General features: G+C 49.9%; 2 protein-coding genes across 3 annotated transcripts in view; one reads left to right on the forward strand and one right to left on the reverse strand.

Moving 5' to 3' along the window:
* The window catches only part of SYT2 (synaptotagmin 2), a 527,556-nt gene that overhangs the window by 391,243 nt on the left and 113,675 nt on the right, over positions 1-22,638 (forward strand). The window lies entirely within an intron of this gene.
* Positions 1-22,638, reverse strand: part of LGR6 (leucine rich repeat containing G protein-coupled receptor 6) — a 95,380-nt gene that overhangs the window by 3,215 nt on the left and 69,527 nt on the right. Inside the window, exons 2-13 of one of the 2 annotated variants that reach the window (XM_054523137.2) lie at positions 18,872-18,940; positions 17,752-17,819; positions 15,528-15,599; positions 15,213-15,284; positions 13,097-13,165; positions 11,815-11,886; positions 10,710-10,775; positions 9,518-9,589; positions 9,056-9,127; positions 7,276-7,401; positions 6,097-6,257; positions 1,576-1,656 (exon numbers count right to left, since the gene is read on the reverse strand). In XM_054523137.2, the coding sequence (XP_054379112.1) occupies positions 1,576-1,656; positions 6,097-6,257; positions 7,276-7,401; positions 9,056-9,127; positions 9,518-9,589; positions 10,710-10,775; positions 11,815-11,886; positions 13,097-13,165; positions 15,213-15,284; positions 15,528-15,599; positions 17,752-17,759 (871 nt within the window). In that variant the 5' untranslated portion in view covers positions 17,760-17,819; positions 18,872-18,940. The remainder of the gene's footprint in view (positions 1-1,575; positions 1,657-6,096; positions 6,258-7,275; positions 7,402-9,055; positions 9,128-9,517; positions 9,590-10,709; positions 10,776-11,814; positions 11,887-13,096; positions 13,166-15,212; positions 15,285-15,527; positions 15,600-17,751; positions 17,820-18,871; positions 18,941-22,638) is intronic. The other variant, XM_054523131.1, reaches the window with a different exon arrangement.

The following is a 22,638-nucleotide window of genomic DNA, read 5'->3' on the forward strand; positions in this document are numbered from 1 at the left end:
CTGGGTCATGGGGACAGATCCCTCAGGAACAGATTAATGTCCTTCTGTGGGGGTGAGTGAGTTCTCAATCAATCCAGGGAATGGATTAGTTCCCTAAGAGTGGGTTGTTAAAGGGAGTCTGGCTTCTCTTTCACCCTGTGATCTATTTGCACATACCCACTCCCCTTCTGCTTTCCATCACAAGTTGAAGCAGCCTGAGGCCCTCATCACATGCAGCTGCCCAATCTTGAACCTCCCAGCCACCAGAATTGTGAGTCAAACAAATCTCTTTCCTTTATAAATTACCTAGCCTTAGGTATTCTGTTATAGCAACACGAAGCGGACTAAGACAACTGTGTATGCGTTTCTAGTTCTCTTTAAGTTACATTTTTATCAAGCAGACTTTCCCAAATTTTTTCCCAGAAAAATATTTTTATATTACTCAAAACATATTTTATGTACCATAAAATGTACCATAATTATTTGACCATTTGGTGTGAGTTATTTTAGAAGCAAGCTCAAGTTGGACTTTGTCTTTTGGAACTTCCTCTTTTACCTCATCCCTGCTGATTACTGGTTTTCAGAGGTGAAATTTCCATGGCATTGTGAATGCAGCATGTGTGTTTTTCCAAGTCAGAAGCAGCACCTGCTTCCTCCAGGTTGGGTTAGTGCTCTGGCCCCGAGCTGGCACTAGAGGGCGTGCTGTTGTCACTAAGCACCGAAAACTTGGGCTGGGCAAGGCCAGGCAATCACTCTATAGGCTTTAGAGAGAGTAAAGGGAGAAGGCAAGGGTCCTGGGCCACAGAAAGCTGAAAAACTGGAAAATGGAGGTGGAATGAAATAGAAGAAGCAAACTGTTCATCACTTTCTGTTCATTCTGAAGAATCCCATCCTTGCCTAAGTAGCATGCTGCTTGCCACCTTCTGTGGCCTGTTAGCATTTTATATGCAAGGGAAGGGACTTCCTCACTCTAAACATCTCAAGTTGAATTGCACGAGAAAGATAATGTTCTTTTTTGCTTTCTTTATAGCAGGATGGATTTAGGTTAGATGCTAAAGGAGGCTTCCCCAACTATAAGGGTTTAGATGGTACTGTAAGGAGTTGCCCAGGGATACTATGGAGTTTTTCCACTGTGCAGAGTTTTAACACAGACTGTAATCTTCCTGGGATGGAGCAGGGAGGGATGGAGAAGGTGACCTTTTGGAGTCCCACCTGGCTCTAGGATTCTGTGGTATGGGTCTTAGACTGAGGGATTACTCAAAAGCAGTCCCACGTGCCACCCTGAGCAATGGGGTCAAGGCATTCTTTCCTGCTTCTCTCCTGTGTGACAGTAGTTTTATCCTGGATGCATAAATGCTAACTTGCTGATTGCTTGACTTCACCTCCATTCATGCTACTCCCCTCAAGCAGCCACCCAAGGGAAAGAACTCCAGTTCCTTCCCCAGGAATTATGAAAGGAGGGCCCTCCTGCAGCAGGCTGGGAGTCAGGCAAAGAATGTGGCTGCAGACATGCCCAGCTGAACTAATACCTCAATTAGGTGGTTGGGTGCCCTTTCTCCATTCCCCCTTGTCCCCACTCCCCAGACACCACCTCACCTGGAGTAGGGCTACACTGGACACTGGGGTGTGGCTTTGAGTCTTCCATCTCCAGCTGGAGCTCATCCAGGTCCAGGTCATCTGAAAGGAGAGACAAGAAAGTGATGCAGGGTCCTGGGTCTTGGTGTCAGTCAAGCCCTACCTTTCTCCAAATGCCCCCTCCTTTAAGTTGTCCCTTACGAACTCTGCTCAGCACTGGTCATTCTAGCAACCCGGCACATCCATTTCTACCCTTGGGGGTAAAGATTTGGTCAGCTTCCTATTATCCACATGTGGATTATCTGCACTGAAGAGTGCACAGCAAACATTTCACCTAGACCTTCTCTTTCTATTAGTCAGGGCTCTGTGTCCTCTCCAGTCAGCCTTATCCACAAGTGCTGCTTCGAGTTGGAGTGGAAGCTGTTTTAATAATGTATGCTAGTGATCACACATTTCTCTACTCTGGCTGGGCTGTCACTGTAATTTTGTGTCCAGTTGTGAAAACTACACATTAAGAAAAACATCAGTGAGCTGAAGTGTGTTCAGACGTGAACGAGTGAACTAGGGGGTGAGAGAGCAGAAGCCATTTGTGAGAGAAACAGTCAAAGCAACTGGGCGGTGTTTAACTTGGAGGAGGTAAGAGTAAGTGGGGATATGATGGCCGTCCTCAAAGTGCTGAAGGACTGTTAAGGGGTAAAGGAATTTGACTTCTACATGCTGTTTTGCCCCAGAGGGTAGAACCAGGATCAATGGATGGACTGTAGAAGGACAGAAATTATGATTCGAATGGAGACACTCTACTACTTCCTAACAAGAGTAAGTTCCCACAATTAGAGCTGTCCAGCAAAGGAACACCCCACCTTCAACAGGTGCAGAGTAGGTCCACATCTGCTGAGTGCAATTCTGGTACTGGGAAAATGCAGAAGAATTTCAGGGATGAGTAAGAGATGGCCCTGCTCTCAAAGAGCTTGTGGAGACTAATAAGGAAACAAATTGTCATGCTACAATGAATGGCATCAACTAACAGATTTATTTACTAGCCAGAAGGGAATAATTTGAATGTTTCTAGCATAAAGAAAAGACAAATATTTAAGGCAAAGGATATCCCGATTACTCTGATCTGATCTTTATATACATTATATGAATGTATTAAATAATCACACGTGCCCCCCATACATACATTTATTATGTATCAATTACAAAAAAAACTCAGCTAATAGATTCACTGAACAATAAAGGTTAACATTTCTTGAGTTCTTATTTGGCACCAGGTACTGTGCCCAGTCAGTCCTCATCTTCATGGTCCCATTAACCTTCACAACAGTCATGTGAGGCAGGTGACAGATAAGGAGACTGAGGCTCATTGAAGTTAAGTGGCTTGCCTGCAGCCTCACAGCAATAGACTAGAATTTAGATGCAGATTTGTCTGACTACAGAGCCCAGATGTTTAACCATTATGCTTTCCCAGGCAAGGGACTGATTACTTTGGGGGGTCAGGGGGTGGGGAGGGTTCAGGAGATTTACAGATGCATGAGCTGAACATAATTTGTCACTGATGATACTAAACAGAAAGTCCCCAATAGGAGAGAAAGCACTTCTACACTGAGTCAGAGGCTGGACTAGATCATCTTTAATGTTCTTTTCAATTCTAAGTCCAGGCTTTACACTTCTTTTTTTTTTGAGACGGAGTCTCGCTCTGTTGCCCAGGCTGGAGTGCAGTGGCGTGATCTCAGCTCACTGCAAGCTCCGCCTCCCGGGTTCATGCCATTCTCCTGCCTCAGCCTCCCGAGCAGCTGGGACTACAGGAGCCCACCACCACACCTGGCTAATTTTTTGTATTTTTTGTAGAGATGGGGTTTCATGGTGTTAGCCAGGATGGTCTGGATCTCCTGACCTTGTGATCTGCCTGCCTCGGCCTCCCAAAGTGCTGGGATTACAGGCGTGAGACACCGCGCCCGGCCCTACACTTTTTTTTTTCTTATTCACTATTGCAGTGTTTCTCAAACTAGGGCCTGTGAACTCTAGGGGGTTGCAGACATGCTGGAGGTCCACAAATTCTATAAGAATTTTGAAATGAGAATCTAGAACATTTTGTAATCTATAAAGACAAAACATTTTTTGCAGTCATAATCCATCACTGAAAGGCTTTTTAAAGAATAAGACAAGTTTCTCAAGTCAGACTGGGAAATGTGTCTGAGGACCCAAGTTGGGGAAAGAATGGCTTGTCTTCAAAAGGTAACTGTACAATCTTCAGGTTTAAGAGACAGCATCCTGTGGGCTATTCCTCCATCATACAGGGCAATGGATAGGTGACTCTGTTTGTTGCACTTGTTCCATCTTTGGTTCACAAAGTCTGTTTCCTGTGTGGATCCTTCCTCCCCACTTAAAGGGTAAACACCATCAGTTGGGAGTTTTCCCAGGAGGCAGGAAGACTGTGAAGCTGCTCCTGGCCCAGACACCATCAGGGCAGGTCGGAGGCTGAGTCGTGCCCACAGAGTCCTGGCATTTCCTCCTCTCTACCTTTCACTCCCTGCCCGCCCCTGCTCTCCAGAAAGGAGTTCAGCAATTCTTTGAAATCAAAATGCATGAATGAAACACAAGGGGTGAAACCCGGGGACTCTGTCTGAGGCTGGGAAAATCACAGCCAAGGTGTTAAGTAACCACTCTTCAAACGAGGAGGAAATCGAATCTGGCTGGAGCAGCAGCTCCTGGCTTTCCTTCTCGAGGCTCATTAGCTCCCACAGGAAGTGGGGGGCCCTGCCCTAGCTCCCATTACAGGCGGCAGGCAGCCCACGATCTTGACGCCCTGTGGTTCTCCAAGACCTAAGCCCGGTGGAAAGTTTCACCTTGAGGAAGGAAAGTTTCCATTCCTCCTTCCAGCCCCCTGAGGGAGTGTACAGCAGACATCCGGGAATGTCCCCCGGGGACAGCCGTCTGCTGGCCCAGAGCCAGCCAGGCTGCTGGGCTGCTCCTCATCGGGTCCTCATACCCTCCCTAGGGAGGTGTGTTAATACATTGGGAAGAAGGCTCTCAGAGACCCCCAGGTTGCCTGCCCACCATTTGCCCTCCATACACTGTGCACCGGACTCCACAGTTGCACTCTCCCTATACATGTACACCAGAAGGCACCAGTCCTCAGTAGTAGCGGTGAGCATACTTCATCATTTATGGAATCTTTTAGTCTTCCCCAACAGCCTATGAGCTATCCATTATCTTTCTTCTTTACTTATTTATTTATTTAGTTTTTTGAGACAGAGTCTCACTCTGTCGCCCAGGCTGGAGTTTGCAGTGGTGCAATCTCAGCTCACTATAACCTCCGCCTCCTGGGCTTAAGCCATTCTCCTGTCTCAGCCTCCTGAGTAGCTGGGACTACAGGCGCATGCCACCATGCCTGGCTAGTTTTTGTATTTTTGGTAGAGATGGGGTTTCACCATGTTGGCCAGGCTGGTCTTGAACTCCTGACCTAAAGTGATCCACCCACCTTGGCCTCCCAAAGTGCTGGAATTACAGGCATGAGCCACCGCGCCCAGCCAATTATCTTTCTCATTTAAAGATAAGGAAAGTGAGGCTCAGTATGGTTACATGACTGGTCCAATGCAATCCAACTGGTGAATGTTGTAGTTGGGATTGGACCTCAGTTCTGTCTACGCTGTAATGAGATGTTTTTCTTAAATGTTTATATTTGATTTTTTGTTTGTTTATTTTCTCCATTGAAATATTGTGGAGAGTTAGAGATGGAAAAAGAATACCCCAAAGCAGAGGACCCGTACTCTCTCCCTCCTAATTCTGCTTGTGTTCTGTAATACGGGCAGGGGGAGAGGGAAGCCCTTTTCTCTGCCCTTAGTATCTAAGATACCACTTAGTAAATGATCCCTCAGAACCCCCTTGGCTGCGTGGGTAAAATTACCCTAACTCTTCCAGAAATACAGATGGCCCAAGACAGCCTGCACTGGAATGGCCCTTCTCAGTGAAGGTCTCTTGCACCTGGCGGCCACAGAAGTCTCACTTTCAGACTCATGGGGCAGACTGGAGGTGCAGGATGGACTTGGACAGCAATAACCCTATACTGTTCCTTTTGGTTCTAGGACATATTATGAGGGGATTCTTTTTTTCTGGAAGTAGGTTTAATTCAATTGATTTAATTAAATCCTATTGGTTCAGATTGATAAAATAAGGGGTCTGTCTTCTCTGAGAATACCCTGAGGTTGAAGGAGAAGAAACATGTGGACCACAAGGGGAGGGTTAAGTGAGATGGCGCGTGAGAGGCACTTTGTGAACTGCAAAGGGCTAGGCAGATGAGACATTGCCACAGCCATTGTTACCATCATTACTTTGTCCCAAGCACCTCTGGGTGTAGTCTTGGAGAGACAAAGTGCAAACAGAGGTAGAGTTTCCTCCCAGGTCACAGGCAGCTCCTCCCACCTCTGTGGGGCTTCCCTCTGCAGCTGCTGTCAGATTCCCTCTCAGGTCCCCCAAGCATCCCCTCTAACTTCCTCTCCACAGCCCACTACCCTCCCCAGCCCAGGGCCCCCGGTCACTCACAGTGGTTCTCTGCTTGTCTGGCAAGGAGGCCCAGGGGCCTTTTTGAAGACTCCTCATCATCAAGGTGAAGGTCTTCGGCCTCCCACTGCCCAGAGGCCTTGAAGAAGCTGGCACACATCCCATAGGGACAGCACTGGTAGGCATAAGGCACCTCCAGGATCCTGGTGGGGGAAAGGTGGGCAGATGGGCTGCCTCAGCATCTTTGGGGTCTAAGATCTAAGTCTGATTTAAGAAATCTCCAACCCAGGGGCTGGGCACTCAGTGCCTGTCCTTCAACTCCCAAGTTCCCTGTTGACTGTGCTGGCAGTCTCCTAGGCATTCTTTGTAAGGGTCTTGCAGCCTGACTCCTGATCTGAAGGGCTCTGGAGGCATTTCTGTCTTTCTTTGTTCATCTTGGCAAGTGCGATGGGGAAAGAAACGTTCTGCCCATTGTTTAAGGAGTCCTCTCTGCTGGCTCAGAGCTGGGAGAGGCTTCCCCAAGCTCACACAGCACTGCCAGTGCTCTGCTTCTCCTCCCAGGCAGCACCTCCTCTTATATTTAAGGCCACATGGATTCTTCTGGTGATTCTTCACTCTGGCCCTCAGTGAGACCTGCACCCTATCCCTCCCCCATCTCTGGGCATATTGGAGCTGGATTTGGTGCCCTCTGAGGGTGAGTGCAGAGGCCCTAAGGGCATCTCATTAGCGTGCAGCAGACAAGGCTTAGGCCACACAGGCTGCACCACTGCTGCTGCATGGAAGAGGCCTGGATGTCATTAGCACCACGGCCTGGCTGTGCAGCTTGTTTTCCACCCATCAGTGTCCTGCGCTCTGCCCTGATTCCAGGGGCTCAGATGCTGCCCAAGTGAGGACAGATAATCTGGACATGTGGAACCAGATGAGGTGCAAGGAGGGCTAGGGGGCCTTCACATCATCTTACTTCTATCACTCTCAGGTCCCAGTGCTCACTAGCGTTGGAGCTTGGGACAGGCGAAAATGCCACCAAGGAGATAAGGAGGAAGGGGAGGCATGAACCAGGCCCCTGTTGGTCTGTAGGTGGTCAGGTGAGCCCTTCCACTAAATCTTGGTCAAACCCTAAGCCTCTAGGCTCTTCTCAGGGTGGGGCCATCTGGCTTTCTCTCTGTCCCTCCAGGGTCTCCAGCTGGCCTACCCAGGTGTTGGGGAAAGCCAGTCCCTCACCTCAGTTTTGGGAAACTGTCCTTGGAGAAGGCCTGGGAGAGAGCAAGGTTCCCTTTGAGCTTCAGATGCATCAAGCCCCCAAGTCCAGCCAGGGGTAGTGTGGTCAGCTGGTTGTCTGTCAGGTCCCTAGGACAGTGGATGGTCAGGGTTATTGGCAGTCAGTGGGATTGCTGAGGGGTCAGGGCTGTGCTGAGGATGTGGCCAGTGTGCCTGGGATGGAAGCAAGAGGAGAGGAGCAAAGGACAGGAGAGAAGCTTAGAAGAGAGCATTGAATGCTGAGGGAGGAGGGCAGCCAAGAGTTGCTAGAGGCACCATCTGCAGGTTGTTCATTCTTTTATTCGCTCATTCATTCAATACATAACGGTGCCAACTATGTACCAGGGACTGTTCTAACTTAATGCCAAGCTGTCCCAATTTGTAGGTAACAGAGCTCCCTCAACCACAGTTCCCGTGCCCAGTTCCAAGTGTCATCCAGGAAGCCCTGCCCACCCCCTTGGGGAACACCTTCCTGTTATTGTTTATCCCCATCCCCCTGCCTTTCCTCCCACTTTTCTGATGATATAAGAGGCCTGAGTCTGGGACTGGACAGAGCTGGTCATCTGGCTACAAGCAGGGATTGGGTCATCCATTCCATCTTGTAGGGCCTGCTTTGTAGCCAGAGGTGAGGACATGCATGTTCTTCTACTGGAGGTGCATTAGAGGAAGCCCAGGGTTCCAAACCAAACACCAAGACCACAGACTGTGCGTCGTGGAAACAGCCCTGGACTGGAAGGCAGGAAACCTGGCACTGTCACCAACTCGCTGTGTAACCAAGGGGAGCCACAAATCTGCCTGAGCTACAGTGTCCTCGTCTTTCAAAGGGATAAAAATATCCACCCTACCTATCTGGCAGGACTAGAGCAAACAGGAGAGGGAAGACGGAGATGAGAGTTTTGCAAAGCCACAGCCCCAGCCTGAGGAGGAACTTGTGTGCCTGCTGGGAGTCCTGGCCCTTGGCTTTGAGTAAACTTCTCCTCCTGGGCCTTGGAGGCCTCACCTGTGAAGTGAAGCGGGTGGGGCTAGATGGTCTCTGAGGCCAGGGCTGGAGCTAGCCCAAAAGAAGTCTTTGTGTTAACCAGAAAAGGGCCCAGTCTAGGTAGATGTGCTGTTAGGACTCACAGCTTGGCAAGGAGGTGGCAGGATGTCAGCTCTCTCTTGGGCAGGAGCGCTTGCACAGTGAATAACCTGCCCCACAGTACATGGCAGCTGCAGCAGAGGCCCCTTCCGAAGCCCTGACATAATGACCATGGAGCCAACACTGCTCACTCTCTGTTTACATCCTATGTAATTTAAAGGACCTGAGGTCCCCTGCTGCCTCACAGAATGGCAGTCCTCTACAGCAATGCTCAAGCAAGAAACCCCTGAGCTCTCTGAGACCCTGGCTCCCACATCTACTTCCACCCTCCTGTGTGTGAAGGGATTCCAGGCCCAATATATCCTCTTTATTGGTGGATAGAGAGGATGGGGATGGGACCGAGGCAGGGGGGATGAGGAGGGCTGAGGCTGCCAAAACACTGCAGAACATTAGCAGATGATGTTCCAGAGCTTGCAAGACGCAGGCTCTCTGTTTATCCGGACCCACGCTCTGTCAAACGGATTGTCAGAATGATTGATTAGGCTGAGGCCCATCTCCCTGGGATATGCATGTTCCTGCTCTGGGGTGGCCCTTCTGCCCCCATTGGCCAGCCCATAGTCCCGACTGGCCCCCAGCATCCTGGAGGAGAATGCAGCAGGCACTTACAGCTTGACCAGGGAGCGCAGGGTGGAGAAGGCCTCGGGGTGGATGGACCGGATGGCGTTCCAGCTAAGATCCCTGCAGGCAGAGAGGGTGTGACAGGAGGGAACAGTAACATGTGGAGGACTCACTGTTCCCATCATGGGTTCCCCCTCACATACCCCCATCTGACCTGCCCCCAGTAACAGTAACCTTAGCCTTTTGGGGAAGGTACCTGCTGCTGCCCAGCTCCTGAGCTGGCTGTGGCCCCAGGAACAGGGACATGACAGCTTGGCTCCAGAGCCTCAAGACCTCCTGGGTACCAGCTAGAGAAGTGTGTGTGTGTGCTGGGGGTGGGGGCTACGGAGCTGGGAGGCGATGTGCATGTCACATTTGCTTAAATTGTACACATGTGCTATGACAATGAGCATGCCTGGCAGAGGGACATGGTGGCTCCTCCATGGCCCACCCCTGGATGTGGGTACTCACAGGGCTTGCAGGGAGCTCAGCTGGCTGAAGGTGTCAGCTCCAATTTCCCAGATGTGGTTGTGTTGGAGGCCACTAGGGCAGCAAGAGAGGCTGGATGAGCCAGCAGGCTCAGACCCTGGCTCCGCTCCATGCCCCCCGAGCACTGGGAGGAAGAAAGTAGAGCCCCCCACTTCTCCTGGCACAGGAAGAAAGGGCCCAGCCCGAGGAAGTCACCAGAATTAAAGGGAGCACAAGGGGATCCGGTTGCTTTGGGTAAGTGGGTCAGGAGACAAAGCCACAAAACCATCCCTGTGGCCCAAAAGGGAGTCAGCTTCCAGTGTTCCCACTGGGCCTGGCTCCCAGCCCAGCCAAACTGGCCCCCACACCTCCCATCACCATGGGTCCTCCAGACCCTAGCCCAGAAGCAGAGCACCGCCCAAGCCAAGTGACTGGCCAGAGCTGGGAAGCAGAGCTCAGTAGACTGGTTGAATGGGAGATGGACCCTGGGCCTCAGCCATGCAGAAGACCCTCCTTCCCTTGGCACCTAGACAAACAGGAGACCCTCATATCTGTACCCTGCCCCAGCCCCAAAAGGCATGGTCCTGCCTAGAAGTAGGGGACAGACACGGGGAAGCTCAAGAGGCCATGCTTGCTTGAGAAAACAGGATCTGGGTTAATAGAGCTTAGAGAATTTTTCAAGTGATATTTTCTTCGTGACCTTTGAATCCCAGGCTTGTTCTTCCACATATGATTGTGTATGTCTGTGTGTAATATGCAAACACATACACACATATGCATGTGCGTGTTTACAGAGGTATGGAAAAGGAGAGAGCATGCTCCAAAATGCAGGGTGCTTCCAACTCCTTAAAGCCTTCTCCAGTCCGTCCCACTGGGCCCTGATGTGACCCTGTCCCTCCACTGGTTCTAATCACTACTGCATTTCTGTGTTGCTATTGATTCATAAGGAGCCGCCTTGAGACTCCTTTTGGGCACCAGCTCCTGGGTCTGTCTTCTGCTGTGAGTCCTAGGGCCATTGTGCAGGCCTCTGCCAAGCTCTCAGCCCTAAACTCTGGGTTAAACAAACTCAGAAAAGAGAAGGAAGAAATGTCAAAGTATGCACTGGCCCTTACTGACGCCCCCCATCACGCCTCCCTGCAGGACTTGCTCAGGGTCTGGCTGGCATGCTTTTGCCTCTTCCCTACTCCAGACTCACATTTCCTCCAATTTCTGACACCTGTGCAGGCTGGGTAGCTCCTCAATTTGATTGTGAGACAGTTCCCTGGGGAAAAGAGAAAGGCCAGGGCTGGGGTGAAGTGGTGGCTATGTGAGGGCTGCTGGGGTACCAGGGGCTCTGGCCAGGGCTGTGCTTTCCTGTCAAGCAGCCGAAGCCATGACAACATGGCTGTTGAGGCATCTCATACCAGGGCACCAGTCTCCTCAATTCGCTTTCTCTGCATTTCCTCCTACTAAGTCCCACTCCTCACTGGGCCTAGATGGGGCTACCCAGGAAGTGAGAGGGGCGTGGTAAAGACGAAAGAGGCAAAGAGTCGGGGAGAGGGGCACTGAGCCAGCCAGCAGAGAACACATTGGACCTCACTGAGCAATGCCAACCCAAGCACCTGCAGTCACCATTTATGGAGCTGGCAGGAAAGATCAGAGCTGGTGGCCCTTAGGGATCATCTGGCCCAACCCTTTCACTCAGCAGGTGAGAAACCTGAGGCCCACAGAGGGGACAGGACCTGCTAAAGGACACACCACCAGTCAGTGGCAAGGCTGAGTCTGGAGCCTGTGTCTCCGGACCCCTGTCTAGGGCTCTTTTCACACACTGCGTGTTGTTCCACCCATCTTGAACTGCGGGGCTATGGTCCCTGATGAGGAGCCTCAGATTCAAGTTAGAGTCCAAGGAGAGAGGAAAACTCCCCTTGACTTCAGAGGCCACTTAAGTACCTCCACAGTCCCAAGATCCCAAGAGGGGACTAATTTTCTTGTGTAAATTAGAGTAATTATGTCATTTATTGGTATTATGCACTAGGTGCTTTACATATTTTTTTCAAACCTTACAAATTGACTCCCATGTTATAGACGAGGATATCAAAGCTCAGAGACATTAAAGAGTGAGTCCAAATCAATATAGCTAGTAAGCGGCAGAGCTGCGCCTCAAACCCAGTCCTTCTGGGGTAGGCTCTCAGCAGGAGCCTATGCTGCCCCATTCTCCAGGAAGGGAAGTGACCAAGTGGGACAGAAGCAGGAGAGGCCTTTTGTGGGACATGGGGGTAGGGGCACAATGCCAAGACTGTAGAATGCTTGTGAGCACTCACAGGACTCGGAGCCTGGGCAGCTGTTGGCACATCCCCGATGGGAGCAGCCGGATGCCTGCGCGGGTCAGGGTCCTGCAGGGAGAACAGAGACAGAGCTGGCACCAGGCCCAGGGCCCTGCCATTCCCAGCCACCCGGCTCCAGCTCTGGACCTGATACTGTCATGGGATGACGGACTAACAAAAGAGAGAAATGGAGGGAGAGACAGGGCAGGGGGTGGGGCTGTGGGGACAGAAACGAGCAGACACTGGCATCTGAGTACCAAGCTCCCTTGGGCCTAGAGGAGCTGGGGGAGGGGAGTGGAGAGAGAGGGCCACAGCCCAGGGCTCTGCTCCAGTCATCCCCATCCCATCCCCACCCCATGTCTCATAATGGTCTCAAGCAGCACTGGGCCTGTAGGACAGGGAGACAAATCTTCTCTGCTGTAGGGACCTTAGAGGAGGGGATGTCCATGGGCAAGTGTAGACAGAAAAACACCGTAATGGGATGATGGGACACAGGCACAGAGTTTGGTCCCTGTACCTCGGAGGAGGGAGAAGAGATGAGAACAAAGGGAAGAACCAGGCGCTGGGCTGGAGAGGGCTGTAGGGGCAGGTTGGAGAGCAGGCTTGGCTTCGGGCAGGGTGTCCCAGGAAGGACCCAAGGCCAAGGTCATCTTTGGGGAATGACTACTTCCCTCATGGAAAATTTTCCACATGCCAGTGAATCTAGCGGGGAGACAACGGAGGCACAGAGGAGAGCCCCAGTCCCAGTGGTGCCATGAATGAACTTTGTGGTGTGGGGCAGGGCAGCCGACTTCCTGACACTCATTCTGGGTGTTTGCTCGATTGTTTCATTTCATTCATTTAAACGTATTGAGGGCCTACTATGTGTTGACACTCCTGCTCTCTATGCCACAGGAGATAATAATAGAAAATACAAGAACCTCTTTGTTGGAATCAAGCTTCAGAAAGGCAAAGATGGATTTTCACAACCCTCCTCTCCATCACTTCAACCTTCAGTGTACCTGTGGCTTGGGGTTAGGAGCTCTAAATTAATACCTGAAAACTCCAAGCATGGTAAAGAGAGAAAGACCAGCCTCCTCACTGCCATCCCATCTGCCACCTCCTGACCTTGCCTGTGGGCAGTGCCACATCAGGAGGAAGGGGATGGAGCCAGTAGTAGAGACAGGCTGGATAAAAGGGAAGCAAGGAACCCAGACAGCCTTCCAGGGGCAGGGAGTGGAAGAGCCCTTGGGAATGAAGCTGCGGCAATAGATAAGGTAGGGAGAGAGAAGCCACTCACAGGATCTCCAGGCTGGTGGTGCCTTTGAGATCTGGAAACTCCTGGATGTCCATGGCACCGTTCAGAGATCTGGAAACAGAGACAATGAGCTCTGAGGGGTGGGGTCAGAGCATCTCAACATCAAGACTCTCAATTCTTCATTTTGTCTCCCCTCTGGGACTCCTCCTTTGGGAGCAATGTCATGCTTCCCCGCAATCTTCCTCAAGTCAGCCACGCAGGCCCTCGTGGAGGCTGAGCCATGCTTAGCAGGTTCCAACCAGCCATTTGCTTAAGTTTGCTCAGCACACCCTCGCCCAGACAAAGCTGGGTAACCTCAGCATTCACGCTTCAGTTTGCAAAAACCCCACATGCAAGCAACATGGGAATGGCCTCTGGTTAATAGACAACAGCTTAGGTGCTTCTGGAGAAGCCCTTGGCTGCTGGGTTTTGCTTATTAGAACCTAAGATAGGGTCACCCCTAAATTGTCATCTGCTGGAACTTTATTAGAACTATCAGTTCTCAGCTGGGTGTGGTGGCTCACGCCTGTAATTCCAGCACTTTGGGAGGCCGAGGCGGGCGGATCACCTGAGGTCAGGAATTCGAGACCAGCCTGGCCAACATGGTGAAACCCCATCTCTACTAAAAATACAAAAAGTAGCCGGGCGTGGTGGTGGGCGCCTGTAATCCCAGCTACTCGGGAGGCTGAGGCAGGAGAATCGCTTGAACCCAGGAGGCGGAGGTTGCAGTGAGCTGAGATTGCGCCATTGCACTCCAGCCTGGGCAACAGAGTGAGACCCTGTCTAAAAAAAAAAAAAGAAAAAAGAGAACTATCAGTTCTCTTAAACTGCTTTAGACTGGTGGTTTTCCTCCTTCCCACCATCTCCTATCTTATTGAGGACACGGACCCACATGGGGCCTGCATGCAACAGCAGCGCAGAAAATTGAGTGTTGTGAAAAGCCCCGAGGAGGCAGCGTGGGGTCCAGAAATGAGCCCAGAATCTGAAATTAAAGGGTTCTGGGTTCATGCCCAAGCAGGGCCTGAGTACCTCACGTTCCACCTGTAAAACGGACCAATAACACCTACCTCACAGGGTTACGATGAAGATGAAATGCCGTAACGAACATGAAAGTTAAGTATGTGCTTTGGAGATGTTGGCTATGTTACTGTGACGCCACAGTAGGCTGACAGCGATCCATGGAAGCTTTTTTTTTTTTCTGAGACTGAGTCTTGGCTCACTGCAACCTCAGCCTCCCAGGTTCAAGCGATTCTCCTGCCTCAGTCTCCCAAGTAGGTTAGCTGGGACTACAGGCATGCACCACCATGTCCGGCTAATTTTCGTATTTTTATTTTGAGACGGAGTTTCATTCTTGTTGCCCAGGCTGGAGTGCAATGGCGCGATCTTGGCTCACTGCAACCTCCGCCTCCTGGGTTCAAGCGAGTCCCCTGCCTCAGTCTCCTGAGTAGCTGGGATTACAGGTGCCCACCACCACACCCAGCTACTTTTTTTTGTATTTTTAGTAGATATGGGGTTTCACCATGTTGGCCAGGCTGTTCTCAAACTCCTGACCTCGAGCGATCCACCCGCCTCAGCCTCCCAAAATGCTGGGATTACAGGCGTGAGCCTCTGTGCCTGGCCCCATGGAAGCTTTTTGAAGAAGTGGGACTTGGGCTGGAAATTAGAGAATGAGAGAGGGGAAATACAGAGCACCTTCAGGCCAAGGGTGATAACGATGGCACAGCAAAGTGCCCAGGGATCTGGGCTCCAAGGCCACAGGAGAACCAGCCTTGAGAACACACCATATTCAAAACTCCCAATTATTTCTGGAAAAGCTACCGTGAACGGGACAAAACCCAAGAGACCAGATGAAAGTCCTTGACTATGGAGATGGACCTTCTTTGTCCCTTTGAGACCTGGGAAGAAGCCACAGTTCAGGGAGATGGAGGGAGGCTATTAAATTTAGAAAGAGGTGGGAATGGGTCTGAGCAAAGCAGAGGCCTGCAGCCTTGAAGACCATGCTTTGCAGTGGACTTGTGCCTTGCAAGGGAGAGATCCACAGGTGATAGGCAGGAGAAAGCAAGAAGGAGTGAGGAAAGGGGGAAGTTCAGGCTGCAGCAGCCTTCAGGAGCCAACTTACAGTGTGTGGAGTTTAGGCAGGTACTGGAATGCCGATCTTCCCACAAACTGGATTGGGTTATCATAAAAGTGTCTGGAAGAAGAAGGTCCAAACACCTAATTGGGTTTTTCAGGCCTTTCTGCTGGGACTAAGGCCAATCTCTGCTTTCTTCTCCTATCAATGTAGACCCAGGAAAGAACATGCAGGGAAAGGCAACCCCTCCCATACTTCTGCCTCCCTGGTGCTTCCTAGGGAAGTCCCTCCTGCCTTCCCATCCTCTGTCCTCCTCCCCGAAACACTGTTTGGCATTAAGAGACCAGAGAAAGTAGTACTCACATCGTCTGTAGCAGAGGGTTCCCCATGAAGGCCTTTTCTGGGATGGCCTTGATGTTGTTGTTATGGAACCCCCTGGAAGACAACACCAGGAACCAGTGAGGTTTTGGAGAAAAGTATAGAGAGGGAGAGGCATGGAATTCCACAGGGCTTTTGGACAGCAAGCTAGACAGTCCATAAGACAAAAGAGGCATTGGCCTGGAGATTCCAAGTTCAGATTTAAATACTGCCTGTGATTTTTCTTTCTTTTTTTTTTGAGACGGGGTCTCTGTTGCCCAGGCTGGAGTGCAACGATGTGATCTTGGCTCACTGCAGTGCAGCCTCGACTTCCTGGGCTCAAGCGATTCTCCTGCCTCAGCCTCCTACATAGCTGGGACTACAGGCATGTGCCACTGCACCTGGCTAATTTTTTGATTTTTTTATAGAGACAAGATCTCACTTTGTTGCCCAGGCTAGTCTAGAACTCCTGGGCTAAAGTGATCCTCCTATCTCAGCCTCCCAAAGTGTTGGGATTACAGGTGTGAGCCACTGCACCCAGCTGATTTTTCTTCCTGTTCAATTACACACCCTCTTTTCCCCAACAAGTGTAAAAAGAGTGAGGGGTGGAGACATGGCTGCAGGCCTCAGGAAGCCTGTGGGAGCAACTCAAGAGCAAGAGGCTGAGTTCAGACCCCAGGAAGGGAATCCTCTCCTTAGTCACTTGTCGTGGGAGCCCTGGTGGGTCCCCACAGAGGAAGCCAAGGGTGTGTGAGAGGAAAAGGAAGATACAGAAAAGACACAGCTTCCGGGGGATCCCAAGTGAGGGATGTTCCTCAAATGGAGGCTGGCTTGGCCTCAAGGCCCTGAAATAAAGAAACATAGAAGTGTCAACAGCACGCAGCCAGGGGGATAAGGTGCGGAATGGGCCGCTGAATGACTGTGGATGGCACTACGGGAAAATGAGGACTGAGGCACCCAGCTGAGAGTCTGGGAGTCTGGAAGCCAGAATTATGTGTTTGGTTAGTTGGGAAAAACATTTCAAAATTAATAACATGTTGGACTGAAAAGCACATCACCTGTGTGGAGCAGGCCCCTTTCCTTCCCCCTCTTTTTCTTTGGAAGTTTCTGGCTTCTCGGTCCCCCTGGCCTCGGCTCACCTCTGTCTTCCTCCTGCCGTCCCCATCGCGACTTCCGCCTTCATGCTGTCTCACTCACAGCTTCACCCTCAGACACCTCCAGCCAGTGCCACCCACCCAGGCCTGTTTGTTCATTAATTTATTCCTCTCATCTGCTCATTATGTTTTTCTTAAACACCATCTTTGTGTCTAATGTTGGGCCAAGCTCTGAGGGATTTAGAAGTTTCTAACACAGGGCCCCTGTCCTCAAGCAGCTTTCTCTCAATAGATGAGAGAGAGAGATGGAGATAGACAGGTACACCCCCTCCCATATATTTTTGTCCCTGCTAACTTAGGTCTCCTCTCTCTTCCCTAATGTTTTATTATTTTCCGGCTCAATGCTTTTGTACATCCTGCTCCCTCCATGCCCTCTTGATCGATCAAATCTCATGCTTCTCTCATGCCCCAGATCAAAGGAAAAAAGTTAGACCTTGGTGACTCTGGCAATGGAGAACTTCCAATAGTTTCTCACTCAGATTTTTTTTTTTTTTTTTTTTTTGAGACAGAGTCTCACTTTTTCACCCAGGCTGGAGTACAGTGGTACAATCTCTGCTCATTGCAATCTCTGCCACCTGGGTACAAGTAATTCTTATGCCTCAGCTTCCCAAGTAGCTAGGACTACAGGTGTGCACTACTACGCTGGGCTGATTTTTGTGTTTTTAGTAGAGATGGGGTTTCACCATGTTGTCCAGGTTGGTCTCGAACTTCTGACCTCAAGAGATCTGCCCACCTCAGCCTCCCAAAGTGCTAGGATTATAGGCATGAACCACCGCGCCCGGCCAGACTATTTCCTCTAGGTAGTCCAGTTGTCCCCTATGTGCTGCCTACATCTGGCATTCACACCTTCAAACTTCTGGATGAGGCAAGGGAGGTGGCATGGGGCTAGTACTACAGGTCTCAGGTGGTGGGGGTGGTTTGAGCTATAAAGATACTAAGCTGGCCGGGCGCAGTGGCTCACACCTGTAATCCCAGCACTTTGGGAGGCCAAGGCAGGCAGATCACGAAGTCAAGAGATAGAGACCATCCTGGCCAACATGGTGAAACCCCGTCTCTACTAAGAATACAAAAATTACCTGGGCATGGTGGCGTGTGCCTGTAGTCCCAGCAACTCGGGAGGCTGAGGCAGGAGAATTGCTTGAACCTGTGAGGCGGAGGTTGCAGTGAGCCGAGATCGTGCCACTGCACTCCAGCATGGTGACAGAGCGAGACTCCGTCTCAAAAAAAAAAAAAAAATAGATACTAATCTGCCTGAAAGTTTGGGGCTCTGTTTATGAGTCTCCAGGACTCTTAATCTGGTCCCACTCTAGCTGTACGATAGAGCTCTTATTGTTTCCTGAGAGCTTCCCTCCAGTAAAGCTGCTTCCCACCTGTGCTCATCCCTCTGCCAGCTCAACTTCCTACCTGGGTCTTTACCTACAATTTCTTCCTGTGAAATGCCTCTCCCCGCCCCCATCACTGCCGCCTCAATCCCGGTCATCCTTTAAGGCTCATCTCAGGATTAGTCCACAATGATCTTTCCACATTGCTCTGGACTCCCACCACTGTTTTAGCTAATACTCTGCAAGTTATGGTTGGAGTTATATACCATTTTGTCCTGTTTCCTGTTTCACCTATGTTACTTTGTGTCTTCAATGAGGCTGAAGGATGCTTGGGGAGGGCCATGTCAGTCTGACCCTCTGTTTGTGTTTATCACTAAACACAGTGCAGGGAATATTGGGTGCTCAGCGAATGCTGAAATAAAATAATAAATGGTGGCTTTGGGGAACCAGAGACAACTTCTCAGTCCCCCTGGGGACAAGGTGCTGAGGAGTGATCCTGTAAACCAGATCTCAGTTCCTTTCCTCATTCTTCTCTGGGCACATCCCAACCAAGGCAAGGGCAGTGCCAGGCCCAGGCTAATAGTAGGTGGCTTGTGCCGTGGGTTTTCCCAGGCTGGAAGGGCCCAGGGCCATTTCTGCTGTTGATACACCCCCAGGAAGTGCCCAAAACCAAGCTAATGAGGCCTGGGACTACTTAGAGCTGCACTGGGGCTTGGGGAGCCAGGGCGGGAGGGTGGGGGACGGTGGGGGACAGCTACATCTTTTATAAGGACCATGGGAGGTGAGGAGGTAAGAGCATGAGGCAGCTCAGGCTGGCTTCAGCTCCTGCCCTTGGGACAGAAGGACACCCACAGAAACCAACAGAGGCGCTTACAGTTCCTGCAGTCTGCCCAGGGTCCGGATGGCCACGGGGAACTCCTGCAGCTCGTTATAATTCAGGTCTCTGGAACAGAAAGCAGAGCAGTCATTAGAGCAAAGGCTTAATGGGGCATGTCAGGGTCCCTGAGAAATGGAAACTTGGCTCTGGGCTTAGCCAGGGAGATGGGTTTTCCAATCTGTTGGATCCAGCGGCCAATGTCTGGAAACACATTTTTGGAATGTTCGTGCTCCAGTCCTATTCTACAAATCCTCAGGCGTGGAATCTTCCTGGCTGCAGAACTGTTTTGAGGGGGCAGACATACTTCAGGGGTGCAGATACCTGGAACCATCTCCCTCAGAATAGACCCTGCCAACTGAATAAAGCATCTCAAGCCTTTGGAGACATCAGAGGAGTGGAGGAAGGGGGGAAGTGGGTGATCGTTAACTTCTTATAACCACCACTAGGGATTCCAAAAGGTTCCTCAGGTGACCACTGTGGTCTCCATCTGTGGTCTTTGCTGTTATCCTCCATAAAAATGGGGAGTGTTTCTTCTCTCTGGGTGAAGGCACAACAGCTATTTTCTCTTACACTTTTCTGTACTTTCCAATTTTTTTTTTGCAATGAGCATATATCACACGTATAATCAGAAAATGATAAAGGCAATTTTAAAAAGGGGTAGCAACCCAAGTTGGCAAGAATGTGGGGAAACAAGCATCCTGATAAATTATTAGTGGGAATTTAAATGTGTACAACCCTTTAGAAACTATTTGACAACATCTTTTCAAATTAAAAGATTCATACCCAGGTACTCCAAGTCTAGGAATGTGTAAGGATAAGTATAAGGATGCTCAGAACAGCACTGCTTAGGCACCAGGGGAAAAATATTGACCCATAAGTGACCACAGCTTCACTCCATCAACTCTTTTAAGGAAACTTCTGTCCCCGTGCCTTTTGTGGAGATGACAGGGCAAGAGAAGGAAGAGAAATGGAAGAGGCCGAGGGCAACTTTTATTTTCATCAGAAAAGATTTAGAATTGCCTGTGACAAATAGAAAAGAGCCCCAAAGGTAGGGGAGCCCTGGGGAAAGAGGTGAGCATTGGAGTTTTGAGGCAGATAGTAAAGATTGACTGGGGAGTAGAGAGTAAGAACTACAGGGTACTTCTAGAAAGTTGTACTCCCTGTTATGTAATGAGATTGCCTATCATCGAAGAGCTTCCAAAATTTTAAAGTTGGCTTTCATTTTACTCAGTAGTCAACGACTTAACCCCATGTGGAAATGTGACTGATTTGGGGGTGGCTTAATGCCTCTTGGATCCTGTTTCTGGGGTCCTGGGGTTTGGCAATAGGTTGGGGGAAGACTTAGTTACAGCATCCCTCCCTAGCCTCCCAGGATGACCCCGGCCCACCTTCTCAGCCTTTTAAAGCCACCCCTGCCCTGACAACTTTCATGGTTGTCCATCCAAGCCAGGGCAGGGGGACCACATGGAGGCCCTTTAATTACAGAGTGACTTGGCAGGGTTTTGTGGATAAATACCATGTTAACATGGAGATAATGACAGGCTCCTCTGCGTGACAGGGTCATTACACTTAATAGTCCACAGGTAGAGCCAAGAACCCAGCCCAAGGGCCAGAGGGGCAGTGACAAGCGTCTGGCAGCCAGTGAGCCGGATAATTGTCACACACACACACACACACACACACACACACACACACACACACACACACACACACTAATTACCCGATTACCCTCAGACTGCCCTGGTGATCTTGGGTAATTACAGTAGAAAATCCCTTCTGCTTTGCTTCTCTCTGCTCCATTCTCTAGTGAGTCAGATACCTTTGCCTCTCATGCATCAAACCTTGTTGATTTGCTCACAGAGAGGCTCCCACAGGCTGTGTGAAGGATGTGGTCAGGCGGAGGCCAGGACGTGTGCAAAGCACTTTGACTAAAACCAGAGGTATTGGAGTTGGAAACAGGGAGGAATTTTCAAACTGTGGAGTTCCTGGAGTTCTACCAGGGGCTACAGAAAATGCCTAGAAAACCAGACTGGGAGAATTGAGGATGGCAGCAAGGATGAAAGCAATGGCCTCTCTTTTTGGTCTTAAATTGTATATATGATTCATTCTCATATCTCAGGTTCCAAAAGCAGGTGTTCCCCTTCATCTTGGCTCAGCTCAATCAGGAATTCTCCATTGTTGCAAGAGAACTAGATTTCCCATAAATGACATGGAAGTATCTTTATTGAAAAGTCTTTTTTTTTTTTTTGAGATGGAGTCTTGCTCTGTCGCCTGGGCTGGAGTGCAGTGGCGTGATCTCGGCTCACTGCAACCTCTGCCTCCCAGGTTCTAGGTTCCAGTGATTCTCCTGCCTCAGCCTCCTGAGTAGCTGGGATTACAGGCGTGTGCCACCACACTGGGCTAATTTTTGTATTTTTAGTAGAGACGGGGTTTCACCATGTTGCTCAGGCTGGTCTCAAACTCCTGACCTCAGGTGATCTGCCCACCTCGGCCACCTAAAGTGCTGGGATTACAGGCATGAGCCACCGTGCTCAGCTGAAAAGTCTTAATATTGCATTATTATCTCAAATGCAAAGTATTGCATTGATCTGGCTTCAGAGACTTTGCTTGCTATTCCATAGGCCTAGCATGCTCTTCCCCAAATACTTCTATGGTTTACTCACTTCATTCAGGTCTCTGCCCAAATTATACCTCATCAGAGAGCCCTTCTCTGACTACTCTATCTAAAATAGCATATCCTGTCATTTGCTATTCCCTTATCCAGTGTGGTAGATTAAAAGTGATCACAAATCCTTTGCAGCTTCTCCTCTCAAGACGTGACATCTACCTTGGGCTGGGATGGCCTTGTGACTAGCATGGTCCAACAGAATGAGATGGAAGTGATATAGTGCGACTTGGTCCCTAGTCACATGAGGCCTCACAGCCTCTGCCTTTGCTTTCTTGAAATGCTCCCACCACTATGTAAGAAATTCCAGACTAGACTCTTGAATGATGAGGGCCATGTGGAGAGAGAAGACCAGCCGACAACCAATACCAAAGCCCCAGACATATGAGTGGCCTCCCTAGACCTCCTAGCTCTAGTTGAGCGCCCAGATGACTACAAACTCATGAATGAGCCCAGGGGATGGCTCCAGCAGAAGAACCAACCTGATGAGCTAGCAAAGCCGTAATTCATGAAGAATAATAAAGTGATATTTTAAGCCACTAAATTTTGGGGTGATTTGTTATGTAGCAATATAGAATAAGACAGCTTCCGTTCTTTCTTCACAGAACTTAATCACCTGACATATATTTGTTTATTTTCTTCTCACCCAATTAGAATGAAAGCTTCTTGAAAATAGAAACATTGTTTCATATTCTAAACACCAGAATAATCCTGGTGCATAGCAGGAACTCAACAAATACTTGATGGATAAAGCAATGAAGATGTCTAAATAAACTGATTAATGAAAACACTAATGGACTCTTAAGAGAATCTACAGTATTTGGGGGAACGTCCTTAAGATTTTGAGGTTGATGTTGCAAAAGGCACAAGATAGTCCTGAGTGGCTTGCCCGGGGCCACAGAGACCGTGGGATGGTTTCATGTGACTTTGCTATCATTGAGTCCTTATACAGTTCATTAGACCCATGTCCAGGCAATCCATTGAGTAGTTCCAGCCTTCCTTGGCAGTTTCTGGTCGGGAATTTTGCAGGAGTGGTCTAACAGACAGTAGCAAAAGACATATGGTAAAAGGCATGTGAACTACAAGTCTATTTTTGTCG

The sequence above is a fragment of the Pongo abelii genome, chromosome 1 (genome assembly GCF_028885655.2).
Source record: "Pongo abelii isolate AG06213 chromosome 1, NHGRI_mPonAbe1-v2.0_pri, whole genome shotgun sequence".
Lineage (NCBI taxonomy): Eukaryota > Metazoa > Chordata > Mammalia > Primates > Hominidae > Pongo > Pongo abelii.